This window comes from Canis lupus, chromosome 8 (assembly GCF_048164855.1).
Source record: "Canis lupus baileyi chromosome 8, mCanLup2.hap1, whole genome shotgun sequence".
Classification (NCBI taxonomy): Eukaryota; Metazoa; Chordata; class Mammalia; order Carnivora; family Canidae; genus Canis; species Canis lupus.
The window spans coordinates 61,910,138-61,931,216 of record NC_132845.1 but is presented as its reverse complement, the minus strand read 5'-3'; the positions used below and the strand labels follow the sequence as shown (position 1 = coordinate 61,931,216).

Sequence of the window (21,079 nt, the reverse complement as noted above, 5' to 3'; positions counted from 1 at the left end):
GCACCTTGTGCTAAAAGGTGGGAAAGGGAACAAAGAATGACAGGATGACAGGGACATGTCAGAAGGACTCAAGAGCCAGCTAGACATGGCTCTCTGGCCTTCAAAATGAACCATGACAGGAACAGAATATGACCACCGAGTAAAAGAAATCCATGAGTCCATACTGAAATAAATAAATAAATAAATAAATAAATAAATAAATAAATAAATAAATAAATAAATAAATAAATAATATCTCTCTTATAGAATACCAACTAATAAATGTGAAAGGAACAGTGGACATTTTAAGCAGCACTACCTAGGGAGCGTCTGGTCAGCTCAGTCAGTAGAGCAGGTGACTCCTGATCTCAGGGTTGTGAGTTCAAGCCCCACACTGGGTGTGGAGCTTACTCTAGCAAAAATAAAAAGCACTATTTGGCAATGAGCATAGTGATCTAGGCAGAAGTCACTGTTAAAGCTTAAAATCGTTAGACAAAGGTTGAAAAGGAATAAAATTACAGTTGAATTCTGGAATATCTCTCTACAAAATACTAATCAATTTACAAATGAAAAAAAAAAGGAGAAACCTAGCAGACACCTATGTCACTAGGTAACCAAGATGAGTATCACCTGTGGTAGGATGGATTGCAGCAAATACCATTCCTGTAGTATTCCTACCAAGAAACATGACCTGCATCTGATCGTCAGAAAACATCCATGGATGCTGAGACATGTCATAGAAAAGTCTGTAATCTTTAATAAAAACCGTCAGGGAAAGAAAGGATGGAGGACCTATCCTAGCATGGAGGAGAATGCACATGTGATTTTGGATGGGACCCTGGAGCCGAAAGGAAAAAAAAAGACGTTGACATAGTTGGCAAAATGCAATGGAGTCTATGGACTGGACTTTAACATTGTTTTTTAAAATTTATTTATTTGTTATTTTTAAAGGTTTTATTTATTTATTCATGAGAGACAAACAGAGAAAGAGGCAGAGACACAGGCAGAGGAAGCAGCAGGCTCCAGGCAGGGAGCCCGACATGGGACTCGATCCCAGGTCTCCAGGATCACGTCCTGGGCTGAAGGTGGTGCTAAACCGCTGAGCCACCTGGGCTGCCCTAATATTGTTTTAATACCGATTCTCTCGTGTGGATGGTTACAGAATGGTTGTGTAAGAGTATCTGCTTTTAGGAAATGTACATGCAAGTATTTGGAGGTGATGGGTAACCGGGTCTATAGCATATTCTCAAATGGCTCAGAAAAAGACCAAGGAAAATGGGCATGTACACGTACAAATACACACACACACACACCTGATTCTTGTTATTTGTGGATTCCACGTTTGTGAACTTGCCTATCTGCCAAATTTACTTGTAACTCCAAAATCAGTATTTGCGGTACTTCAGCAGTTATTGGCCAACTTGTGCGGAGTGGCAAAAGACTTGAGTTGCCCGAGGAACATACGTCCAGCTGAGGTGGGACAAGGCGACGACACCTGCCTTCTTTCGTGTTTCAGTTCTGATGTGGTTAAGGAAGCTTCTGTTCCACAGCCTATTTAGTGTTACGACTCCGTATTTTTGTGTTTTGGTGGCGATCTTGTGGTTTCAAGTGGCCTTCAGGCCGGCGCTTAAGTGCTGTCCAGTTTCCTAAGTACCAGGAGGCTGCGATGCACCTCACGGAGAGCAGCGGCGGGCAGGCCGGGTTCAGCAAGACTTACCGCGGGCCATGAGTTTAATGAGAACAAAACCAACAACACATCAACACCAATTATCTTTAAACAGAAACGCATTTAAAACACGGTTAGGGGTTGATGGCTGGACGAGCCCAGAGGCTCTGGGGAAACTTAACCTGGCAAGACCCCCTGAGAGCACCTGCTCATTCAGTTTGCGGGGACCTCACAAAATCACACACTCCCGGGGGGGGGGGGGGGGGATAAACTACCACACACACGTTTGTAGGGGGAGCAGAGGGGAGTGATGGAGCAGGTAAGGGGACATGGTGAGGGGAAGGGACACGAGAAGAGAACCCAGGGAGGGGATGCTGGGAGGGGACCCGGGGAGAGAAGATGGGGTGGGGGGGATGCGGTGGGAGGGGGCGGGAGCCCTCGACGTGGGGACAGGCCAGCTCCCGTCGAGGCAGAGGGCGTCGTCTACCCAAGGCCAGGCCCCCCCTCCCATTCCGCCCGGCCGTGCCGGCTCCATACCTCGCGGCGGCCCCTCTGCGACGCAGGCTCCGGCCCTCCCCGGGTGCGGCTTTCCGCGAGGCCGCCCCTCCACCCTGCCACGCGTGGAGCGGTGGCCTGGCCACCCTGACTCAGCTTGCCCGCGCCGCGCGGCCTACCGAGTGCGCCTGCGCAGAGCGACCTCACAGTGACTCAGCAGCTCCGAGAAGCCGCCGGACTGTTCGAGAAGGGAGGCGGGGGAGCGAGTGGGCGGGCCGACGGGGCTGCGGCGGGAGCGGATTGGCCGGCCCGGTGCTGACGTCTCGGGGGCGCGCCGGGAAAGCCGAGCCGCAGTGGGGCGAGATTGGCCGGCCGGGCGGTGACGTAATCAGGGCGCGCCGGGCACGTACTGGCCGCGGCGGCTCTCTGATCCCGAGGCAGCGAATAAATGGGGTTTTGGCTGTCCACAATGCTTCGCTCGTCGGCGGGCTTGGACGGCGCGGTGCTGTCCGTTGGATTCCGTTTTCGTCAGCCTTTTGGTCCTGTACCGTGCGGCTGACTGCTGGAAGGGACATCCGGCTTCCCGTCTCCGCCGCCTCCCGCTCGTCTCCGCGGCCGCCCGGGCCCCCGACGACAGCCAGGTCTGGGTCCGGGTCCGGGTCCGGGTCCGGGTCCGGGTCGGGGGGACGGGGACGGTGTCGGGGAAAGGCTTCAGGTGCTAGCCGAACGAGCCCATGTTCGGGGGCTCTCACCGCTGCTGTGTCAAGGCCCGGGGACCGCACGCAGACCCTGATTTCTGGGGGCACTTTTTTTTTTTTAAGATTTTATTTATTTATTCATGAGAGATACAGAGAGGCAGAGACACAGGCAGAGGGAGAAGCGGGCTCCATGCAGGGAGCCCCATGTGGGACTCGATCCTGCGTCTGGATCACGCCCTGGGCCGAAGGCAGGCGCTAAACCGCTGAGCCACCTGGGGATCCCCCTGGGGGGACCTCTTGATAGGGTTGTAGGTGCTGAGGCTGGCAGGGCTCTCGTGAGGCGTGTCACGAGCTCGAGTTCCCGCTCGAGTGCAGGAGCTTCCCTCCTCGTCCTCCCAGTGTCCACCCTTCCACTCCCGAGTTGGTGGTGTCTCGGGAGTAGGTGGTGTCTCGGGAGTAAGTTCTTAAGTAAAGTTCAGGACAAGAGGGAGGAGGACCGCAGGGACGGAGTTGAAGCGCCTCGGGATAGTGCTGTCAACGTGATTTTAGCCCTTGGTGACGGCTTTGTGTATGTCAACAAGTAGACTCGGTCGATGGAATTGTGGCCCAGCTTCTTGTGGGAAGTTGCGTAAATTGAACATGGGAAAACCCTGTCAACGTGAGTCAGAACGGTTTAAAGCAAGCCTGAATTCCGGGTGAGCTTTTTCAAGGGGAATTTAAAGGGCCAAGAAGAAATTGGTGTCCTAAGGGGGTAGGTTCAGAACGAGCTGGTACCTGTGCTGGAGCTGCTTTGCTTTTCTTTGTTGAAAGGCCTGGAGAATCCGATACTTTAGTGCCTCCCAGGGGCGCAGGATGACTTGGGCATCGGATTCTTCCCACAGAGCATCTTTGTAGACTTTCTTAGTCCGAAGTTAGGCACCCCAGGGACGGAAATTATGGCCATGGTTTCTTTCCTAACTACTTTAATTCTTGTAGGTGATCCATCCCTCTGCCGTCTGTGCTTTTGGACACGTTCTCATAATGGAGTTCCCTGATTTGGGGAAGCATTGTTCAGAAAAAACTTGTAAACAGCTAGGTAAGCACTTTTAAGAGATTGTTAATAGGAAATGTGTGTTACGTTCACTGTTTGGTTAGGGAGAACTGTCTATTTGATTAATTAGCTGTTTTCTGGGTTTTGGCCCTCGTGGCTTTTCAGTGTTGGGAGGCTGGCCTGAGGTGCAGGTTCTGTTCAGTATTATTATTCACTGTCTACCCAAGGCCAGGTACCAGGGCCACAGCCAACTGGATAGAAGTGTGCTGCTTAAGTGTGATACTACATGGGATGGTCTCTTGAAAAGATAGTTTTATAGGGACGTCTGGGTGGTTCAGTCCATTAAGCATCTGACTCTTGGTTTTGGCTCAGGTCATGATCTCAGGGTTGTGAGATCCAGCCCCTCATGGGCTCCCAAGCTCAGCGGGGAGTCTGCTTGTTTCTCTCTGTGCCCTCCTGCCCTGGGCAGCCTCTCTCTTTCTAAAAGAAAGATATTTTTTTGTAAAAAAAAAAAGATAGCTTTATAGATTCTTTGTTACTGTTGGCATCATGAAATTACATTTTTCTCACATGTGCCACCTCAAGGATATGTTTGATAGGCATAAAGAACTCACTGCAGGTAAATAAATGTTTAACATGATCTGTAATTCTTTTGTTCTAATCTTTAAAATGCTATTGTTTTTTTTTTTTTTTTTAGATTTTCTTCCGTTTAAATGTGATGCATGTAAACAAGATTTCTGTAAAGATCATTTTACTTGTGCTGCACACAAATGTCCCTTTGCATTCAAGAAGGTAATTTATCGTACTTTATTCCAAAGAGTCTAATTTTCGCTGTCCAGGTAGTAAACATAAGACAAGATATAGCTGATATTTTCATTAAAATGAAATAAGACTTAAAATCCAGTTTCCCAGTCACACTAGTCACATTTCAGGTGTTCAGCAACCACATGTGGCCAGTAACTACTGTATTGGGCAGTGCAGATATGGCACATTTCCACCATCACAGGAAATTCTGGATGGCACAGCTCTAAGCAACAGATTGCATTTTTTAAGGGGATCTTGAAGTTAAATTGTTGTATCCAAACCTTCAAAGCTTACTTCGCATGTTATTTTTTTTTTTTTTTTTTTTTTTTTTTACTTCGCATGTTAAAACATTCCTTTCACTGATTATGCTGAGGAAAAACCTAGCAGAGGCTTTATGAAGCACAGGAAACGGTTTAAGACTTGACAAAGTGTCTAATCTGGAAAGTATTAAAAATGCTTATCTGGGTAACTTTACAGCTTTGGGATCCTATTTAGTGGCAAATAGTACCTGGTAGAAACGGGAAGATGAGGAGGACTCTAAGAAAACGAACATGTATAAGTCCAACAAAAGTGTGCTATCTCTGTTACTGACTTTGTAGGTGGCCCCCAGCCTATATTCATTTTGTTTCTAGTGGTTTAGAGGTTATTTTATCTGTCCTGCTGTTTCCCTATAATGGCAGTTAGAAACATGAATGATTTAGCATTATTACATGCTTCCATTAGTGTTGGCCAGGGTCTGACCCTTCTAAGTCATCATAGGGGGCGGGGGAGGGTGAGTCATATTTACCCAGGCCATGATGACTAGGCCACACTACCTAGTTTATTGTTGGCTTGACCTTTCCGTCTTCCGTAGATAGGGAGAGTCTGGCTAGAGATTGTTAGTAAAGCTTTATTTCTTAGTGTGCAGACTTGTCAACTGAGGAAGTCCTGGGTGACCCTTGAGTTCAGCCCCTGCAGACAGTATAGGCCCCAGAATTCTGTGATTACCTGTTGGGATATCAGTTGTCACCTCTGTTTTCTTGCTGAGCCAGGTTTTCTTAGCTCCTGCCTTGGCTCTGAGGTTTTTTCACTGCTAGGCATGCAGCCACTGGGTGTTTTGTTCCTCCTCCAGAGCCCCCACAATCTTGGGCTGGGATGGTCATTATGTACTGAGAGCTCAGCCTAGCTGTGTGCCTAGCTGTTAGCTCAGTGAGTCTCCCTGCATGTGAAAGCAACAAAAAGATTGGAGAGGCTGTTGACAGTTGTAGGGAGCTAGGGGGTCTTCGGGGCTAGTGTTTTCTTCTGTTATGTTTTCTCCATCTGGAGGTGTTTGGGCTCTGTCACTGCTCACTGAGGTCATGCAAGACAGACAGCCCTGGTGCTCTGAGACCAGATCAGTTTCACCAGCTTCTTGGCTGCCTTTTATTGATTATCTCATGGTCTTTTCCACAACTGGTTAATACTCTGTTATGATTAAATTCCACTGGATTCCACTTTGAGCAGCTCTATCCTGAATCTGTAGGGTTGGCTTTGCTGTTAATCCTTTATGTGAACAGTGTCCTCTTCTGATGAGCAGCGGAAAGATCAGTGTGTGTACTCTATGTGATTCTTGATGCACTATGATGCCATACCACTTTCTTTTGTGAGTTTTGATTGTCTGAATCTGGAATATCCTCTTTTGTCATTTTCAGGATGTTCAGGTCCCAGTATGCCCACTTTGTAACAACCCAGTCCCAGTAAAAAAGGGAGAGATACCAGATGTGGTGGTTGGTGAGCACATTGATCGAGACTGTAACTACCTTCCTGGGAAGAAAGAGAAGGTAAGGACAGGTTATGATCACCCTGTGAATGCTATTTTTTCTGTAGAAGGTAAAAGGTCAATTATCTGACTATGATCTATAGTCCTAATTGCGTGCAAGATAAAACCTTTGTGATGTGTCTGTGTTTTCCCCATGTTGTGATGGCTTGGCTTTTTACAAATACTTTCAAGTACTCTGAATATTAGAGTCTACTTTGAGATCTGCTACCTTTAGGATTCTCACCTTTTTCTCCCAAGATGGAGAGCTAATGTGGTTTCTAGAACCATTCTGTTAATGTGTACTTTTCCTAAGCTCCTCTTAGGAAAATGAAAAAGGATACATAAAAGTTTGAACATTTAGCTTTCTTGCTTTTGTAGTGTCAGTGTCTTTGTGAGTCCTGCATTTATTCATTTGGAGTAAATTCTGTCAGGAAAAAACAGTAGGTCCCTATTCTACGTAGCAGGTGGTTTCAACTCTTATTTTTTTCTCCACGTGTTGTTGTATCTTGAGTTTGTCTTGCTGCCCTGTAGTTTGGGGCATTACCTGTTGACCACAGTGTGGGCTGAGCACGGAGTCCCCCTACCCCCATTCCTATGCTGCCACATCTTTTAACGCCACCTTCCCAGCAGACGTGGAGTGGGCTCCTAGGCTGATGTTCCAGGCCTCCGTCTCTGAGGACACAGCTGAGAGATTCCTTCTGCATTTATGCTAGGTCCTCGTTTCTGCGTCTGTCTCCCTAACTGTGGGTCCCAAGCCTCCTATGCCTTGTGTTTTCTTTTCTTTGTTTTTCCCTTATTTGGGGGGAGTCATAGGCCCCGCTTGCTCCTTGGGAAGGACCATGGAAGATAAATAGGAGATAGTATATTCTGCTGGGTCTTTTTTCTCCATTTCTCCTTGCTTAGCTGCCCAGGGATAACAGCCTGATTTGAAATCTTTGAATATTTGCAGGTGTTGGTTTGTTTTCTTGCTTCTGCTGTTGCTTTAGAGAATTCCCCTGCTGTTCTACATTGGTCCTTTGTGGGATGAGTTTCAGTCTGGCAGCTTGGAGGCTCTCTCCTGGCCCCACCCCTCTCCGCTCCATCCCAGAATTTAGAAGCTTCACATTGACTGTTGCTGGCGTAGATCTATCTTCATCTGTCCATCTGTCCTGCTAGGCAGGCAGTGGATCCTCCCAAACTGGAAACTCCAGTGTTTCCATTTGGAATGCCGTCTTAGATTCTTGGATTTCCTCTAGACTCCTGTTCCTTGGGTGCTGAACCTCCTGGATGGGTCTCCTTTCTCCCAAGTTTTCTTTACCTGTGAATTCTCTGTCCAGGGTGTTTTATCTGCATCACAGTGAGTGTCCTTCTCATGTGCCAGCCTGCAGCTGACTGCTCACTTGCATGGTGGGAGCAGTGCGGACTCTCACGTTGGCTGCAGGTCATCTGCCCAGTCCACTTTTTATGCTTTGTGATTTCAGGTCTTTCTTTTGGGCTAATCAAATTCCCCAGAGAAGGTGTTCTGTTTCCTTCCTGGGGAGCATACTCTGACTTCCAGGATTATGGAGCCAGGTAGAAAGAACACTCACATCTCCTTTGCGGGGAGTGTGAAGTCCTTACTGGCTTCTGGGTGCCCCTCCCATGATTCTCATGGTCCTTCTGCCCATTGCTGCACTTCCAGGCCAGCAGCCTCTCTTGGATCCTCTGCTGAGTACACATCTGCTGGCATCAGGTGCAGGTCTGCTGCTTGGACTTGCAGCCATTTCTCCTGTTGTGTCCCAAGGCACCCTGAGCTTGCTGATTTCTGAGCCTTTCGGGGTTTTGTTTCATGAATTGGAGTGCTTCTTGACCTTCCCCATTAGTTTACAATTTGGCTTTCTCATATCTGCCAGGTTCATTGCTACTTGTTTGTGTGCTTTTTTTTCCTGAAATCTTGTAGCTGTTTTCTTATTCCCGGCCTTTGTGGGTATACCCCTTTTCAAAAAATCTTCTGTTGTTTTCATCGTATTTGGGGAGGAGTCAGCCAGTATGTGTATTCAGTTTCCCTTCCTTAACCAGAAGCCTAAGGAGACTCAAAGTGAATTTGCCTTCAATGATGGCACATAACTTGTGCCTTCTCCCCTTGGACTGCAGATTCTCACAGCCTCTCAGGCCTTCATGGGGTCTGGTCTTAGGCAGCTCTGCAGCTTGCCCTTCTCGAACACCTTACCAGGTTACTCAGGTGGTTTTTCTCAGATGCCCTGCTCCCGCTTTCCTCTCCTATTGCTCTCCAAAATAACCACATAGGCTTTGAAGGACCTTGTCTCCAGGAAATTGGCTTTCATCAGGCCTACGTCCCGGTTTCCAGTCATGGATCCTGGCTTATAGTTAGGAACTACCTTATCATGTTACATTAAATACACAATAATTGCAATATATAAGCATAAGGCTTATAAAGTCTTGCTGCTTTCAGCCTCCAACATGAGAGAATAAGCTCTGTGTGTCTTCGCCTAGCACCCAGAACCTTTTATTAACCAGCTGACCCCAGTCATCCTCCATAACCCCCTTCTCTTCATACTACTCCAGGCCCTCTGGAAGTTCTTTTAAAAATTCCCTGTCTCTACGTAAGGCCACAGCTCCACTTGGCATGCCTTCCTCCTCAGTTAACAAGGTCTTCCTCATTCTTGGCTCACTCTAGATTTGTGACCCAAGCCCATCCCCTGTCCCCACTCTCCTAGCCCCAGGTTGTGCATGCCTGCCTTTGCTCTCCTGGAGCAGGCACCCTATATCCTTGTGCTGTTTGTATATCATCAGGTCACTCCTGGCAGCCTGTGCCTGCCTGTCTTTGCTGGAGGGCTGCCTCAGGCTTCTATGTGGGTACCTTTTGGTCAACATCCTTACCTCACAGAGTCAGCAGTGCTTGAGAATTTGTATCACTCCCTTGTCCCACATCACCCCTGCAAAAAAACCACCCCAAAACTCTAATAATATAATGAGTATAGGGAATATAAATTTTTAGCTCCCTGGAATGCCCCTGGAACCAGTTGCCTTCTGTAGGACTGTGTATGATGCCACAGGCTTAGCCTCCTTCCCTCCATGTCCCTAGTCCCCACTCCCCTGGATTTTGTGGGGGTTTTTTTGGCTGAGAACACCTCTGATCATCTCTCATGAATACCCAACTTAATATGCTATTTTTGTGTTTGTTAAAACTCTCCCATTTCCTTAGTTAGTACTCACCTATTTACCTGGCAGATGTTTGAATGAAATTTTGATGTCTTCATTTCATGTAGCTAAAAACTGTTTCTAGTTTCAGTGTTGGTTGTTTTAAGGGCTTCTTAAATAATTACTTATTAAAGCAACTCTCGCCTTCTCAGATTTTTATGTACCGGTGCTCAAAAGAGGGGTGCAAGAAGAAAGAGATGCTGCAGGTGGCTTGTGACCAGTGTCGTGGCAGTTTCTGCATTCAGCATAGACACCCTCTGGATCACAGCTGCAAGCACGGGAGCCGCCCCATCAGCGTAGCCGGGTGAGAAGAGAGGCTGGCTCTGATGTGCTGGCTCACGTACAGTGACATCAATGGACCTGCCTGACCCCAGCAGTGGGGATAGGGCAACGTTGAGAATTGTACTGACCTAAGTTGTTGAGGTGAGGTGTTTGTTGTAGGAGTTTGGATGAATATAATCTAAATTAAAATTGGATTTTAAACTAAAGTTGGATTCTAGTTGTATTGTTTTCTATGGCTGCCAAAACAAAGTACCGCAGCTTGCGTGACTTCAACAGCAGAAGTTCATTTTCTCTGGCTCTGGAGACACAAGTACAGGTTGGAGGTATGGCGGGGTTGGCTTCTGAAGGCTGTGGGGAGAGCCCACTCCAGGCCATCCCCTCAAGCTGCGGGTGGTCTGCCAACAGTCCTCAGCCGTTCTTGGCTGTGGATGCCTCTCCCAACCTCTGTGTCCTCCATCACCTGCTTTTCTGTTGTGTGTCTGTGTCCAAATGTCCCCTTTTTATGAGGGGACAATCCTAGATTAGGGTCCCACACCTCTGCACTCTTAGCGCATCTCAGCTGAGTACATCTGTGACAGCCTTACTTCTAGATGTCACATTCTGAGGTCCTGAGTGTACGGGGCTTAGCCTATCTTTTGTGGGGACACAATCTATCCCATTTGGTAGTGGTATAAGCAAGAGTACCTTTCTCAAAGTGGAGATGTTTGCCTAAACCTGCTGTTGAATGAATATGGAAGCATGGGTTTACCTTGTAGTTAGCGGTGATTTCTCGTGTCATCTGTACCTGGACAGAGCATAGGGTTCACTGTGCACATAGGTCTCCAGGTAAGCTGACGGAGGGGTCGGTGACCGTTGGTCTGCCTTTCTGTGTAGGTATGCAGCTGCCAGAGCCTCTGAATCCGAGCCATCAGGAGCTTTACACAGGCTGTCTACCATTTGGCGGGCTCAGCGACTCAGGTATTGATGTAAACAGCGTGCACAAGTATGGTTGCTTTGTACCAGCAGGAACAGTTCTTGTCCGAGTGGCGAGCACTGAGGAGTCACTGCAGTGCATGCAGTTAATAACCAACTGATTAACTGCGTGCTCCATTGGCTTAGTCTTAAGGAGGGATAAGGGTCTGGTTGTGTGTGCTCTCAAACCCTGAATTACCAACACAGTTCATTCTAGCATGGAGCATAGTTAGCAGTAACATTTTATAGCTGGTTGCTAAAATACCTTATATGGCCTAGAGCTTTTATTTTTTATTTTATTTTGATTTATTTTTTTAAAGATTTTATTTATTCAGTCATGAGAGACACACAGAAAGGCACAGACACAGGCAGAGGGAGAAGCAGGCTCCACACAGGGAGCCTGATGGGCGACCCCATCCCGGTCCCCAGGATCACACCCTGGGCAGAAGGTGGCAATAAACCGCTGAGCCACCTGGGCTGCCCGGCCTAGAGCTTTTAGATGATCAGTTGCTCCTGGTTAATCAAGACAGACCTAAAAAATAAGCTGTTCTTTTGCTCTCTTTCAGGTGGAAAGTAAAGAGATGATGGGACTATCTGCACATACTGGCACATTCACTTGTTTTGTATATTTAGCTTTGTAGGCAAAGTTGTGCTCTAGTGCCTTTGTACTACTCATGACAAACGGTCGGGAATGTCATTAAAAGTTTTCCAGTAAAATGTACAAATTTTGGCAAAATAAATAGAAGGATATGGATATTCTAAGTTAGACTAAGCTGCTCCGTCAACCTCTGCTTCCTCCCTCCTGCCTCCCAAGTAAAGTGCCGTAAGGATTGAAGGGGTGTGACAGATAAGAGAGCGGCTCTGCCCTGGCCTGAGTCCCCAAAGAACCCAGTGTTCTGGAACCTTCTGTCACACAGCTGATTGCACTCTGTCTTCATCTTGTGGCTTCCGTGGTGACAGCTACATGAGCCCAGGAAAGGGGGGAGGCCATGTACCTTGCTAAGGGCCTTGTTTAGATGTGGCCACTCTTCCACTGAGAACAGCCCTTTGGCCATATAGACACCAGTCATGGCCATGGTCCATGAGAGAGCCCCATATCCTTCAACCCGGGACTTTGGGAAACAGTGAAGCAAAATGTCATTTGAGTTGGGTCCTGATCTTAACCCACTGGTCATCTACCTATACATCCAGACCTCCTCTTGCTCCTAGATTAATAAAATACAGGCAATTACTCCTGGTTTCAGAGCCTCAAAGCATGATTTGGTGGGGGTGGGCTTTTTCCATTCCACAAGGAAGTGATGAAAACTATTTCTGCGGGCTGTCTTAGTTGGTGTGTGTTCTGAACTAGTGGTTCTCAGACTTCCGCATGTTCAGAATTGCCTAGAGGGCTTGTTTGAGGGGCACCCGACCCCACCCCCAGAGTTTCTGGTTCTGTGGGCCTGGGTGGGCCTTGAGAATTTCAGGAAGTTCCCAGCTGATGCTGATGCTGCCAGGCTGGGGACTCCACTTCGACAAATCACTTCTGTGCACCCCCACTGTCCAGTACATGGTCACTTGGCCACAGAGGTTTTGGAACATAGGAAATGCAGTCAGCCCAACTGTGGGATTGAATTTTTAGTTATATTTAACTTAAGGGCTATTAACTTGATTCACTTTTTAGAAAATTCTTCAGTATGTTAGGAACTTTGGTATATGAGTCTATTTTTTCAACTATAAATTTTAAATACAGGTCAGCCCTTTCTCATGGAAATTTAATACCTGTTTTGAGAATCTAAGACACTGAGCTTTGAAGATAATACCAGAATACTAAAGTATGTCATTGTTAAAATTATCCACATGTTGAAGTGATGTTTTGGATACAATTGATTAAATAAAGCAATAAAGTTGATCTTACCTGTTCTTGTTTTAACTGTAGCTACTAGAAACTTTGGAAACAGGTAGGTGGCCAGCATTATATTTCTGTTGGATGGTGGTGTTCTTGGTCATCCAAACTAAAGGGCAAAACCCCACATTTTATCAGGAAGAATGGTCAGCTTATGAGTGCTCGTGCTTCTGTCTTTGGATTTGATTTGAATGTTTGTTTTAAGACTTTACCTATTTGAGAGAGCAAGCAAGAGAGAATGTGAACTAGGGAAGACGCAGACTCCCCACTGAGCAGGGAGCCTGATATGGGGACTTGATCCCAGACCCCGGGGATCATGACCTGAACTGAAGGCGGACACTTCACCCACTGAACCACCCAAGTGCCCTTATTAGAGTGTTCAAGCACAGTGGAGTGGTCCCCCCTTGGCACAGGGGTACATTCTAAGACCCCTGTGGGTGTCTGAGGCCATGAATTACACTGGGCTATACATACGTATGTATGGTTTTTCCCTATACACACAGTTCTGTGGTAGAACTTAATTTTATGAATTAAGTGCAGTAAGATAAGCTACAGCTAGTAAAACAGAGCAAGTGCAGTTCTCCAGGCATACTGCATATTACTGCTCCTTGCTTAATTGTGCTTCACAGATTCTGCATTTTTTACCAATAGAAGGTTTGTGGCAAACCTGCATTGAGCATGTCTGTGGGTGCCAGTTTTCCCACAGCCTTTGTTCCCTTTACATTTCTGAGTCACATGTTGGTAATCTTGCAACATCTCAGATTTTCTGATTATTATATTTGTTGTGGTGGTCTGTGATTTCAGCTTGGGTGAAAGCATTTTTTATTGATGAAGTATTGATTTTTTTTGATTGATTGAGTTTTTTTAAAGATTTTATTTATTTATTCATGAGAGAGGCAGAGATGTAGGGCAGAGGGAGAAGCAGGCTCCCTGAGGGGAACCCGATGTGGGACTCTATCCCAGGACCCCGGGATCATGCCCTGAGCCAAAGGGAGACACTCAACCATTGAGCCACCCAGGTGCTACTTGGTAAAATTTTTTAATTAAAATCTGTGCGTTAAAAAAAAATAAAAAAATAAAAAAAAATCGGTGTGTTGACAATTTTTAGACCATGTTTTTGCACACTTTAATAGACTACAGGATAGCATAAATGGCTTTTATGTGCACCAGAAACCAAAAAGATCATTTGACTCCTTTTACAGAGATGTTTACCTTATTGTGGTGGTCTAGAACCAACCCTGTGGGATCTCCGAGGTATACCTGTGACAACGTATTGCAATAAATGTTATGTGAATGGGTGTCTCCCCCCTTGGAATTCCTTACTGTCCTGCATGCCCCCTTTTTTTGTGATGGTGTGATGATCAGATGCCTTCCTGGTGAGATGAAGGAGGAAAATGACGTAGGCCTATGATGAAGCCTCAGTCCACTGTTGACCTGGGGCTGCGATGTCAGGAGGGAAGGGTCATCAACTGCTGGATTGTGGGGCCCATGGGCGCTGAAACATAGACAAGGGGGGATGGTTATACTCAGAGCTCTCTGTGTTCTCTCTCCAGTGGTGTGTTAGCAGGAGTTCAGGTGGTCCCAAGGGATGCGAAAGGTTGGAAAGGTCCCACCACGTGGGGGAGCACCTCTTTACTCACATTACCTTCCTGCTCTTCCTGAGTTGGCCTTGGGCTGGCACCAACCAGCTGTTCCTGGGCAAGGCCCAGAGCCAGGCTGCCCATCGTTCCTGGTGTCCAGCGTCTTGTCTGCAGCTTGGAAACACCGGCCACTGCCTGCCCAGTGGTGTGTGGGCTGCAGCATCAGATGTTCACAAGGTGTCACCAGAGGCCTTTTACGGGCTGGTGATGAGGGCTGGTGGGAATGTTGATTGCTTTTGGGAAGTCAGGTGCGGCCTCACAGGGAGAGTGGACACAGTAGCCGTCAGCCCCATGTCAGCATTTGTAGGTCATCGTGATAAGGATTAGGGATATTTTAAATGTATTTTTAATCAATTTTCCATGTTCATTCTTTTCAATTAAGCCTAAGATTAAACTCAAAAGATAGGCTCCAAATTAGGTTAGTAGCTGAAATGGCCTTGGTTCTCCAAGCTTCCTGCCTGACAGGGTTTCTGGCATTCATCCTGCACTGCAGATGTCTTGAGACAGTGATGGTATGTTCTGGGGAACATGCTGAGGGAACAGGTCTGACTTTTCTATTTGGTCTGCCAGGAGCTTTCCCCAGGTGGGTGTTGATTTGCCTTGTTGTATTTTCTTGAAATAAAGACTCGTGATCGCAGTAGAGAGTATAGAAAGTGCAGGAGGAGGAGAGTGTCCTGCTATGCTAGTAGTTAAACACCGTAACAAGAGCTCGTTTGCTGTTTGTTTCTAAATTTTTTGTCTGTGTCCTTTGCTCACTGCCTCTCATTAGGACGTTAGGGGGAGCTCTACCCAAACCCACATTTGTAGAGTTTATACACACCCTTGTTCTGGGTGATGAGATCTTAAAATGCATCACTAGCTAAGATTTTCTTGGAATAAATGCTACAAAAGCAATCTTTTAAAATGGTCTTTTAGTAAAAACAAAAACAAAAAATGCCAATAGACAGAGAAGTAGGTTAATTTTACATTCTGTAGATTATCATTCTGAAGTAAAGCTACTTATGTAGATAGCTTCTCTTTGGCTCAACTTTAAGAAGAAGGGATGTGCGTGAAGAGTACCCGTGTACCAGTGTCTCTCTTCCTGCTTTCATGTGAACGTTCCCTGGAGAATGAGAGCACTTAGAAGGGCCACTTTTTCCATAGCATGCAGGTAGGAAGCTTATAGGATGCAAGGGGAAAGGTCAGGTTCTGTGTATTGAGGAGCTGGGTGTTGGTGCATAGTGGTGCCCACACATGACCTCATGGCTGTGGCTTGGCCAAGGGTTGGTGTCATTGCCTTCCCACTGCAGGCGGATCCTCTGGTGCTGCCCTGCATTGCTAGCCACAGAGCACTGGTGGTGGGCTCTTTGGTGTGCTCAGGCCATATGCCCTCCCACCCATGTCCGCATTGTCACACACCCCTGTTTAAGGGAGGGTGGTGTGGTGTGCCTTGCATGGTTTGGCTATAGCAGTGGTTCTCAAGTTTGTTCGGAGCCTGGAACCCCTCTGCGGTGCTGTGTACATGCCAGGAGCCTGCTCAGCTGGAGGCTGCAATAACCATAGCATTTAGACAGGATCAGATACACCGTTTCCTAGAATCCATCTCGGCATCCAAGGGTAAGATGGAGTTTGTAGGAAGGAACAACAAGTGGAGAAAACCATATCACCATAATTTTTGCTAAATTAGGAAAATTATTATAAATTAGGAAACCAGTTTTACTGAACTGAGACCAGAGACATCTGGGGTGCCCAGGAGTATTTGGCAGGAGTTGGGCTTGATGTGCATGGTTCAAATTCCTGCTGCAACAGCTAGCGACAGGGAAGAATTGTTTCCTGATACTTACTTAAACTATAAGCCTAGAGCAGGATCATTTGTGATTTGACTTTTTTTTTACTTGATAAACTGATTTTTTAGGGCAGATTCAGGTTCACAGCAAAATTGAGTAGAAAGCACATCCCATTATCTGTGCTGCCCCCCACAACTTCCCCCACTATCAACATCCCACACTGCTTTATTTGTTATGATTATCCATAGAGTAGTGAAATCTGTTTAAATACTTAGCGATTTTAAGTATTTAAAACACAGTATTAAATACAGTATTTAAAATATTATGTTTGCTTCTAAAAGCATGGTATTCATGGTAACGAATACCAAAGCCATTATGTATAAAACCACCTCTTACGTGGCCAAAAGGATGATTTTGCCGCAACAGAATTAAAACACACAAAAATTGCTGTGCACTCCTACTTTGAAATTGTCGTCTCTATAGCTGTGTTATTATATGGTTAGTTATGAGACCAGAATCATGCTCCTACCTGGCAAATGTGGAGACTGACTATGAGGCCCTAAGTTGATGAGGAATCCTTGAGGGAATTTTAAAATTACAAATATGGGAGGGTGCCTGGGTGGCTTGGTTAAGCACTGACTCTGATTTCACCTCAGGTCATGATCTTAGGGTCCTGAGGTCAAGCCCTGTGTTGTGCTCTGCACTCAGCAGAGTCCGCTTGAGATTCCCTCTTCCTCTGCCCCTACCCCTGCTTGCGTGTGTGCTCTTTCTAAAATAAATGAATCTTGGGGATCCCTGGATGGCTCAGTGGTTTAGCGCCTGCCTTTGATCCAGGGTGCCATTCTGGAGTCCCGGGATCAAGTCCCACGTCGGGCTCCCGGCATGGAGCCTGCTTCTCCCTCTGCCTGTGTCTCTACCTCTCTCTCTCTCTCTCTTTCTCTATGTCTATCATAAATAAATAAATCTTTTAAAAAATAAAAATAAATGAATATTTAAAAAATAAAAAATGAAGTAATAAAATCACAAACATTGGGGGCGCCCTGCGGGTTCTGTCAGTGGAGTATGTGACTTTTGATCTCAGGGTTGTGAGTTCAAGCCCCATGTTGGGCATAGAGAATACTTAAAAAATACAAACATGTTACCCTCAAAGTGAAAAATATGGTAATCTGATCCATGTTCTAAAGTGATATTTCTGGCCATTGGGAGGTAGAGGATGCATTAGGAGGACAGTGGGGGTGACCTGGGTGTGAGGTTGTGGAGTCTAGGAATAGATCGGGGTGGGAAACATGGAAAGCCTGTTGCTTTTAACAAGACGTATAGGGTGCCAGGCAGAGAGGAGTGGGGACAGTATCTTTTCCTGGTGGCACTGAGGATGAGAGGGGCACGGTGAGCAAGGGAAGAGGTTTGAAAAGAAGAATCCAGAGTGGAGCTGTGAGCGTGTCCTTTTTTTATTTTTTTAAAGATTTTATGTATTTATTCATGAGAGACAGAGAGAGAGAGGCAGAGACACAGGCAGAGGGAGACACAGGCTTCCCCCCAGGGAGCCCGATGTGGGACTCAATCCCGGGACGCCAGGATCACGACCTGAGCCGAAGGCAGACATTCAACCACTAAGCACCCCCAGGCATCCCTGTTTGAGATATTTACTGGGCTGCTGTGTAGAGAAGCCATGTAGGCAGGCAGGTAAGCAAGTCCAGGGTGCAAGGTTCAGACCAGAAACAGGATTTAGAATCATTGGCATGTGGTTGGATGGAAAGCTATGTTAACAGATGAAATCACAGAGTTGGAGAGAGGGAGAGGGAACAAGGACTAGGCCCAGACTGAGTTCTAAGGAATAGAAACATGGAGGAGAAGAGGTAAAACAAGTGTAGTATCTAATCAGATATCTGTCATATAGTGCTCAGACAAGTAGGACGTGAGAGAAAATTTCCTTAGGATCATAAAATGTATGTACCTCCTCTGACAATGCAAGAATTTCAAGAAATAACAAGATCTAAGACTATCAATAGCCCTCATTGCCATAAATAACAATCTGAAGATACGACAGAAGAGAAAAATCCCATTTACAATGGCAATAAAGATAAAATACTTAGGAATAAACTCAACGAGATCTATGCAAGATCTAGATAAAACTTTAAACTTTAAAACATGAAAGAGGGATCCCTGGGTGGCGCAGCGGTTTGGCGCCTGCCTTTGGCCCAGGGCGTGATCCTGGAGACCCGGGATCGAATCCCACGTCGGGCTCCCGGTGCATGGAGCCTGCTTCTGTCTCTGCCTGTGTCTCTGCCTCTCTCTCTCTCTCTGTGTGACTATCATAAAAAAAAAAAAAAAAAAAAAAAACATGAAAGACACAAAAGTATACACAACCAGCAAGACAGGCCTTACTCTTTAAGACAACATCATAAAGATCTCCATTTTGCCTCAATTTAACTTTTTTTATTTAAATTTTTTTAGATTTATCCACCAACTTATTACTTTAGTCTCTCTTATTTTTAATTCTTTATATATAAAAAGTAAAAATAGTAAAACAATACAACCCTGGATGACAATGAGTCCTGTAAAAAGACTTGGTACATAGCCACTTTAACATAAAGGCCAACTCAGCTCCAAAAAAACAAAGTTTTCCAATCCTTGGGACACCTGAGTGGCTCAGTGGTTGAGCATCTGCCTTTGGCCCAGGACGTGATCCCGGGGTCCTGGGATCAAGTCCCGCATTGGGCTCCCTGTAGGGATCCTGCTTCTCCCTCTGCCTATGTCTCTGTCTCTTTCTGTGTCTCTTGTGAATGAATAAATAAAATCTTTTTTAAAAAGTTTCCCACTCCTTAAAGAACATATCAGGTGCTGGGTGCCTGGGTGGCTCAGTCAGTGAAGCATCTGCCTTCATTGAAATGAAGGTCATGATTCCAGGGTCCTGGGATTGAGTTTTACATCAGGCTCCCTGCTCAGTGAAGAGTCTGCTTCTCCCCCTGTCTCTGCCACCTGCTTGTGCATATTCTCTTTCTCTCTCTCTCCCCCTCCCCCTCTCTGTCAAATAAATATGATCTTTAAAACAACAGAAAACTCCTATCAGTTGCTATTGTTATAAAGGTCAGAACCATTTCCAACTTCATAATGTCTCTCAATACTTTTTTGATAGTTTTGACGAGTGCCTTTTTTTGTTGTTGTTGTTTTGTTAATATTTTATTTATTTATTCATGAGAGACACAGAGAGAGAGAGAGGCAGAGGGAGAAGCAAGCTCCATGCAGGGAGCCCTACGTGGGACTTGATCCAGGGTATCCAGGAACAGGCCCTGGGCTGAAGGCAGCACTAAACCGCTGAGCCACCCGGGCTGCCCTGACGAGTGCCTTTGTAAGAGGAATTAATCCACTTGGAAACTTAGCAGTTTCCAAGTTTTCTATTTTCCTTCTAAGTGTTCTTGCCAAGTGTGTAACTGTAGAGCTCAGGGCTTAGAATAGTTGTGTCTTTTCTGATTTTTCTGTTGTCTGCCACTCATTTTGACTTGCCTGAATTTTAAATCTATGAGGATCCCAATAAAAATACCAACAAGCTGCTTTTTAAAAAATTTATTTATTCATGAGAGACAGGAAGAGACCTAGGCAGAGGGAGAAGCAGGCTCCTCACAGGGAACCTGATGCAGGACTCAATCCCAGAATCCCAGGATCATGCCCTGAGCCAGACACATGTTCAACTGCTGAGCCACCCAGGCTTTCCTAACAAGCTGCTTTTCTGGAGTTACACAAGTCAACACTCAAGTTCGTATGGAAAACTGCACATGGAGGAAGAGCAAAGGAGACCATGAAAGCCCTTCTCATGGTGCACTGTAAAGCCCCCATGTATAAAACAGTGCACTGCAGGCACAATAATAGATGGGCCAGTACCATGGAATAGGAAACCCTGAAACAAATCCAAGGTCTTGTGGAAACTTGGATGTGATAGAAGGTATATCTCAAGTCACTGGAGCCAAGATGGGTTTTTTTTTTTTTTTAAATATTTTATTTATTATTTATTCATGATAGAGAGAGAGAGAGAGGCAGAAGGAGAAGCAGGCTCCATGCAGGGAGCCCGACGCGGGACTCGATCCCGGGACTCCAGGATTGCACCCCGGGCCGAAGGCAGCACTAAACCACTGAGCCACCCAGGGATCCCCAAGATGGGTTTTTTGAACAGCAGTGTGGGTTCACCAGGTTGCCACTTAGAGGAAGGTAACGTTGGATCTATACCTTAGATCACACACACACAAGGATTCCCATCAGAAATGTGAATGTAAGAAATGAAACCAAACAGGTTATGGGAAGAAAACTTGGGTGAGTTTCTCCAAAACTGGGTGTAGGAAAGGCCTCCTCACAATGATGCAAAAGTTAGATGGATGAAGTAAAAGGTTCATAGTGGCAAAGCACAGTTACATGGTGGAGAACATCATATGTGAGACCAAAGGACAGGTGACAAACCAGGACAAGGTATTTGCAACATCCGTAATAGATAAAGGTTGATATATTTTTTTAAGATTTTATTTATTTATTCATGAGAGACACTGAGAGAGAGAGAGAGAAGCAGAGAGACACAGGCAGAGGGAGAAACAGGTTCCATGCAGGAAGCCTGGTGTGGGACTCAATCCCAGGTCTCCAGGATCACACCCTGGGCTGAAGGCGGCGCTAAACCACTCAGCCACCTGGGCTGCCCAAGGTTGATATTTCTAATACATAAAGAATGTGCACATCGAGGGGGAAAAAAGATCAGAAACTGGATAAGAAGATGGATGAAATGACACAAGAGTATATGATGACGACCCCGGGGCATAGACAGGGATGTTCCACTTTACTTGAGTTGGGAGAGACGCAAATCAAGACCACACTGAGGTCTAGCTCACATTAGATGAGCAGAAATCCAAACTTGAACAGCATGCTCTGTGGACAAGGCTATAGGCAAGC

General features: G+C 46.1%; 1 protein-coding gene and 1 long non-coding RNA gene across 3 annotated transcripts; one reads left to right on the top strand and one right to left on the bottom strand.

The window, feature by feature from the left end:
• Positions 1-893: 893 nt before the first annotated feature.
• On the bottom strand, positions 894-2,364 carry LOC140638788 (uncharacterized). Its single transcript, XR_012035755.1, has 2 exons — positions 2,183-2,364; positions 894-1,750 (listed from the first exon to the last, which is right to left on the bottom strand). It is a non-coding gene; the product is annotated as an uncharacterized lncRNA (long non-coding RNA).
• A 165-nt stretch (positions 2,365-2,529) lies between these two features.
• ZFAND2A (zinc finger AN1-type containing 2A) lies at positions 2,530-12,755 on the top strand. 2 transcript variants are annotated; one of them, XM_072836699.1, is made up of 7 exons: positions 2,530-2,781; positions 3,814-3,913; positions 4,566-4,660; positions 6,343-6,471; positions 9,782-9,933; positions 10,785-10,868; positions 11,429-12,755. In XM_072836699.1, exons 2-7 carry the CDS (start codon positions 3,859-3,861, stop codon positions 11,445-11,447), a joined length of 534 nt encoding a protein of 177 aa, XP_072692800.1. In that variant the 5' UTR covers positions 2,530-2,781; positions 3,814-3,858; the 3' UTR covers positions 11,448-12,755. The 2 variants fall into 2 exon arrangements, with proteins under 2 accessions (XP_072692800.1, XP_072692799.1); XM_072836698.1 differs by lacking the exons at positions 10,785-10,868; positions 11,429-12,755 and having other exon boundaries at positions 2,533-2,781; positions 9,782-10,117.
• Positions 12,756-21,079: the final 8,324 nt, after the last annotated feature.

Bases quoted from the DNA above. Each gene is read 5' to 3' on its own strand.
- ZFAND2A (XM_072836699.1), top strand. From the start codon at position 3,859: ATGGAGTTCCCTGATTTGGGGAAGCATTGTTCAGAAAAAACTTGTAAA. The intron at 3,914-4,565 runs GTAAGCACTTTT...TTTTTTTTTTAG, and splicing joins AAAAACTTGTAAACAGCTAG to ATTTTCTTCCGTTTAAATGT. The intron at 9,934-10,784 runs GTGAGAAGAGAG...CTTTCTGTGTAG, and splicing joins CGCCCCATCAGCGTAGCCGG to GTATGCAGCTGCCAGAGCCT.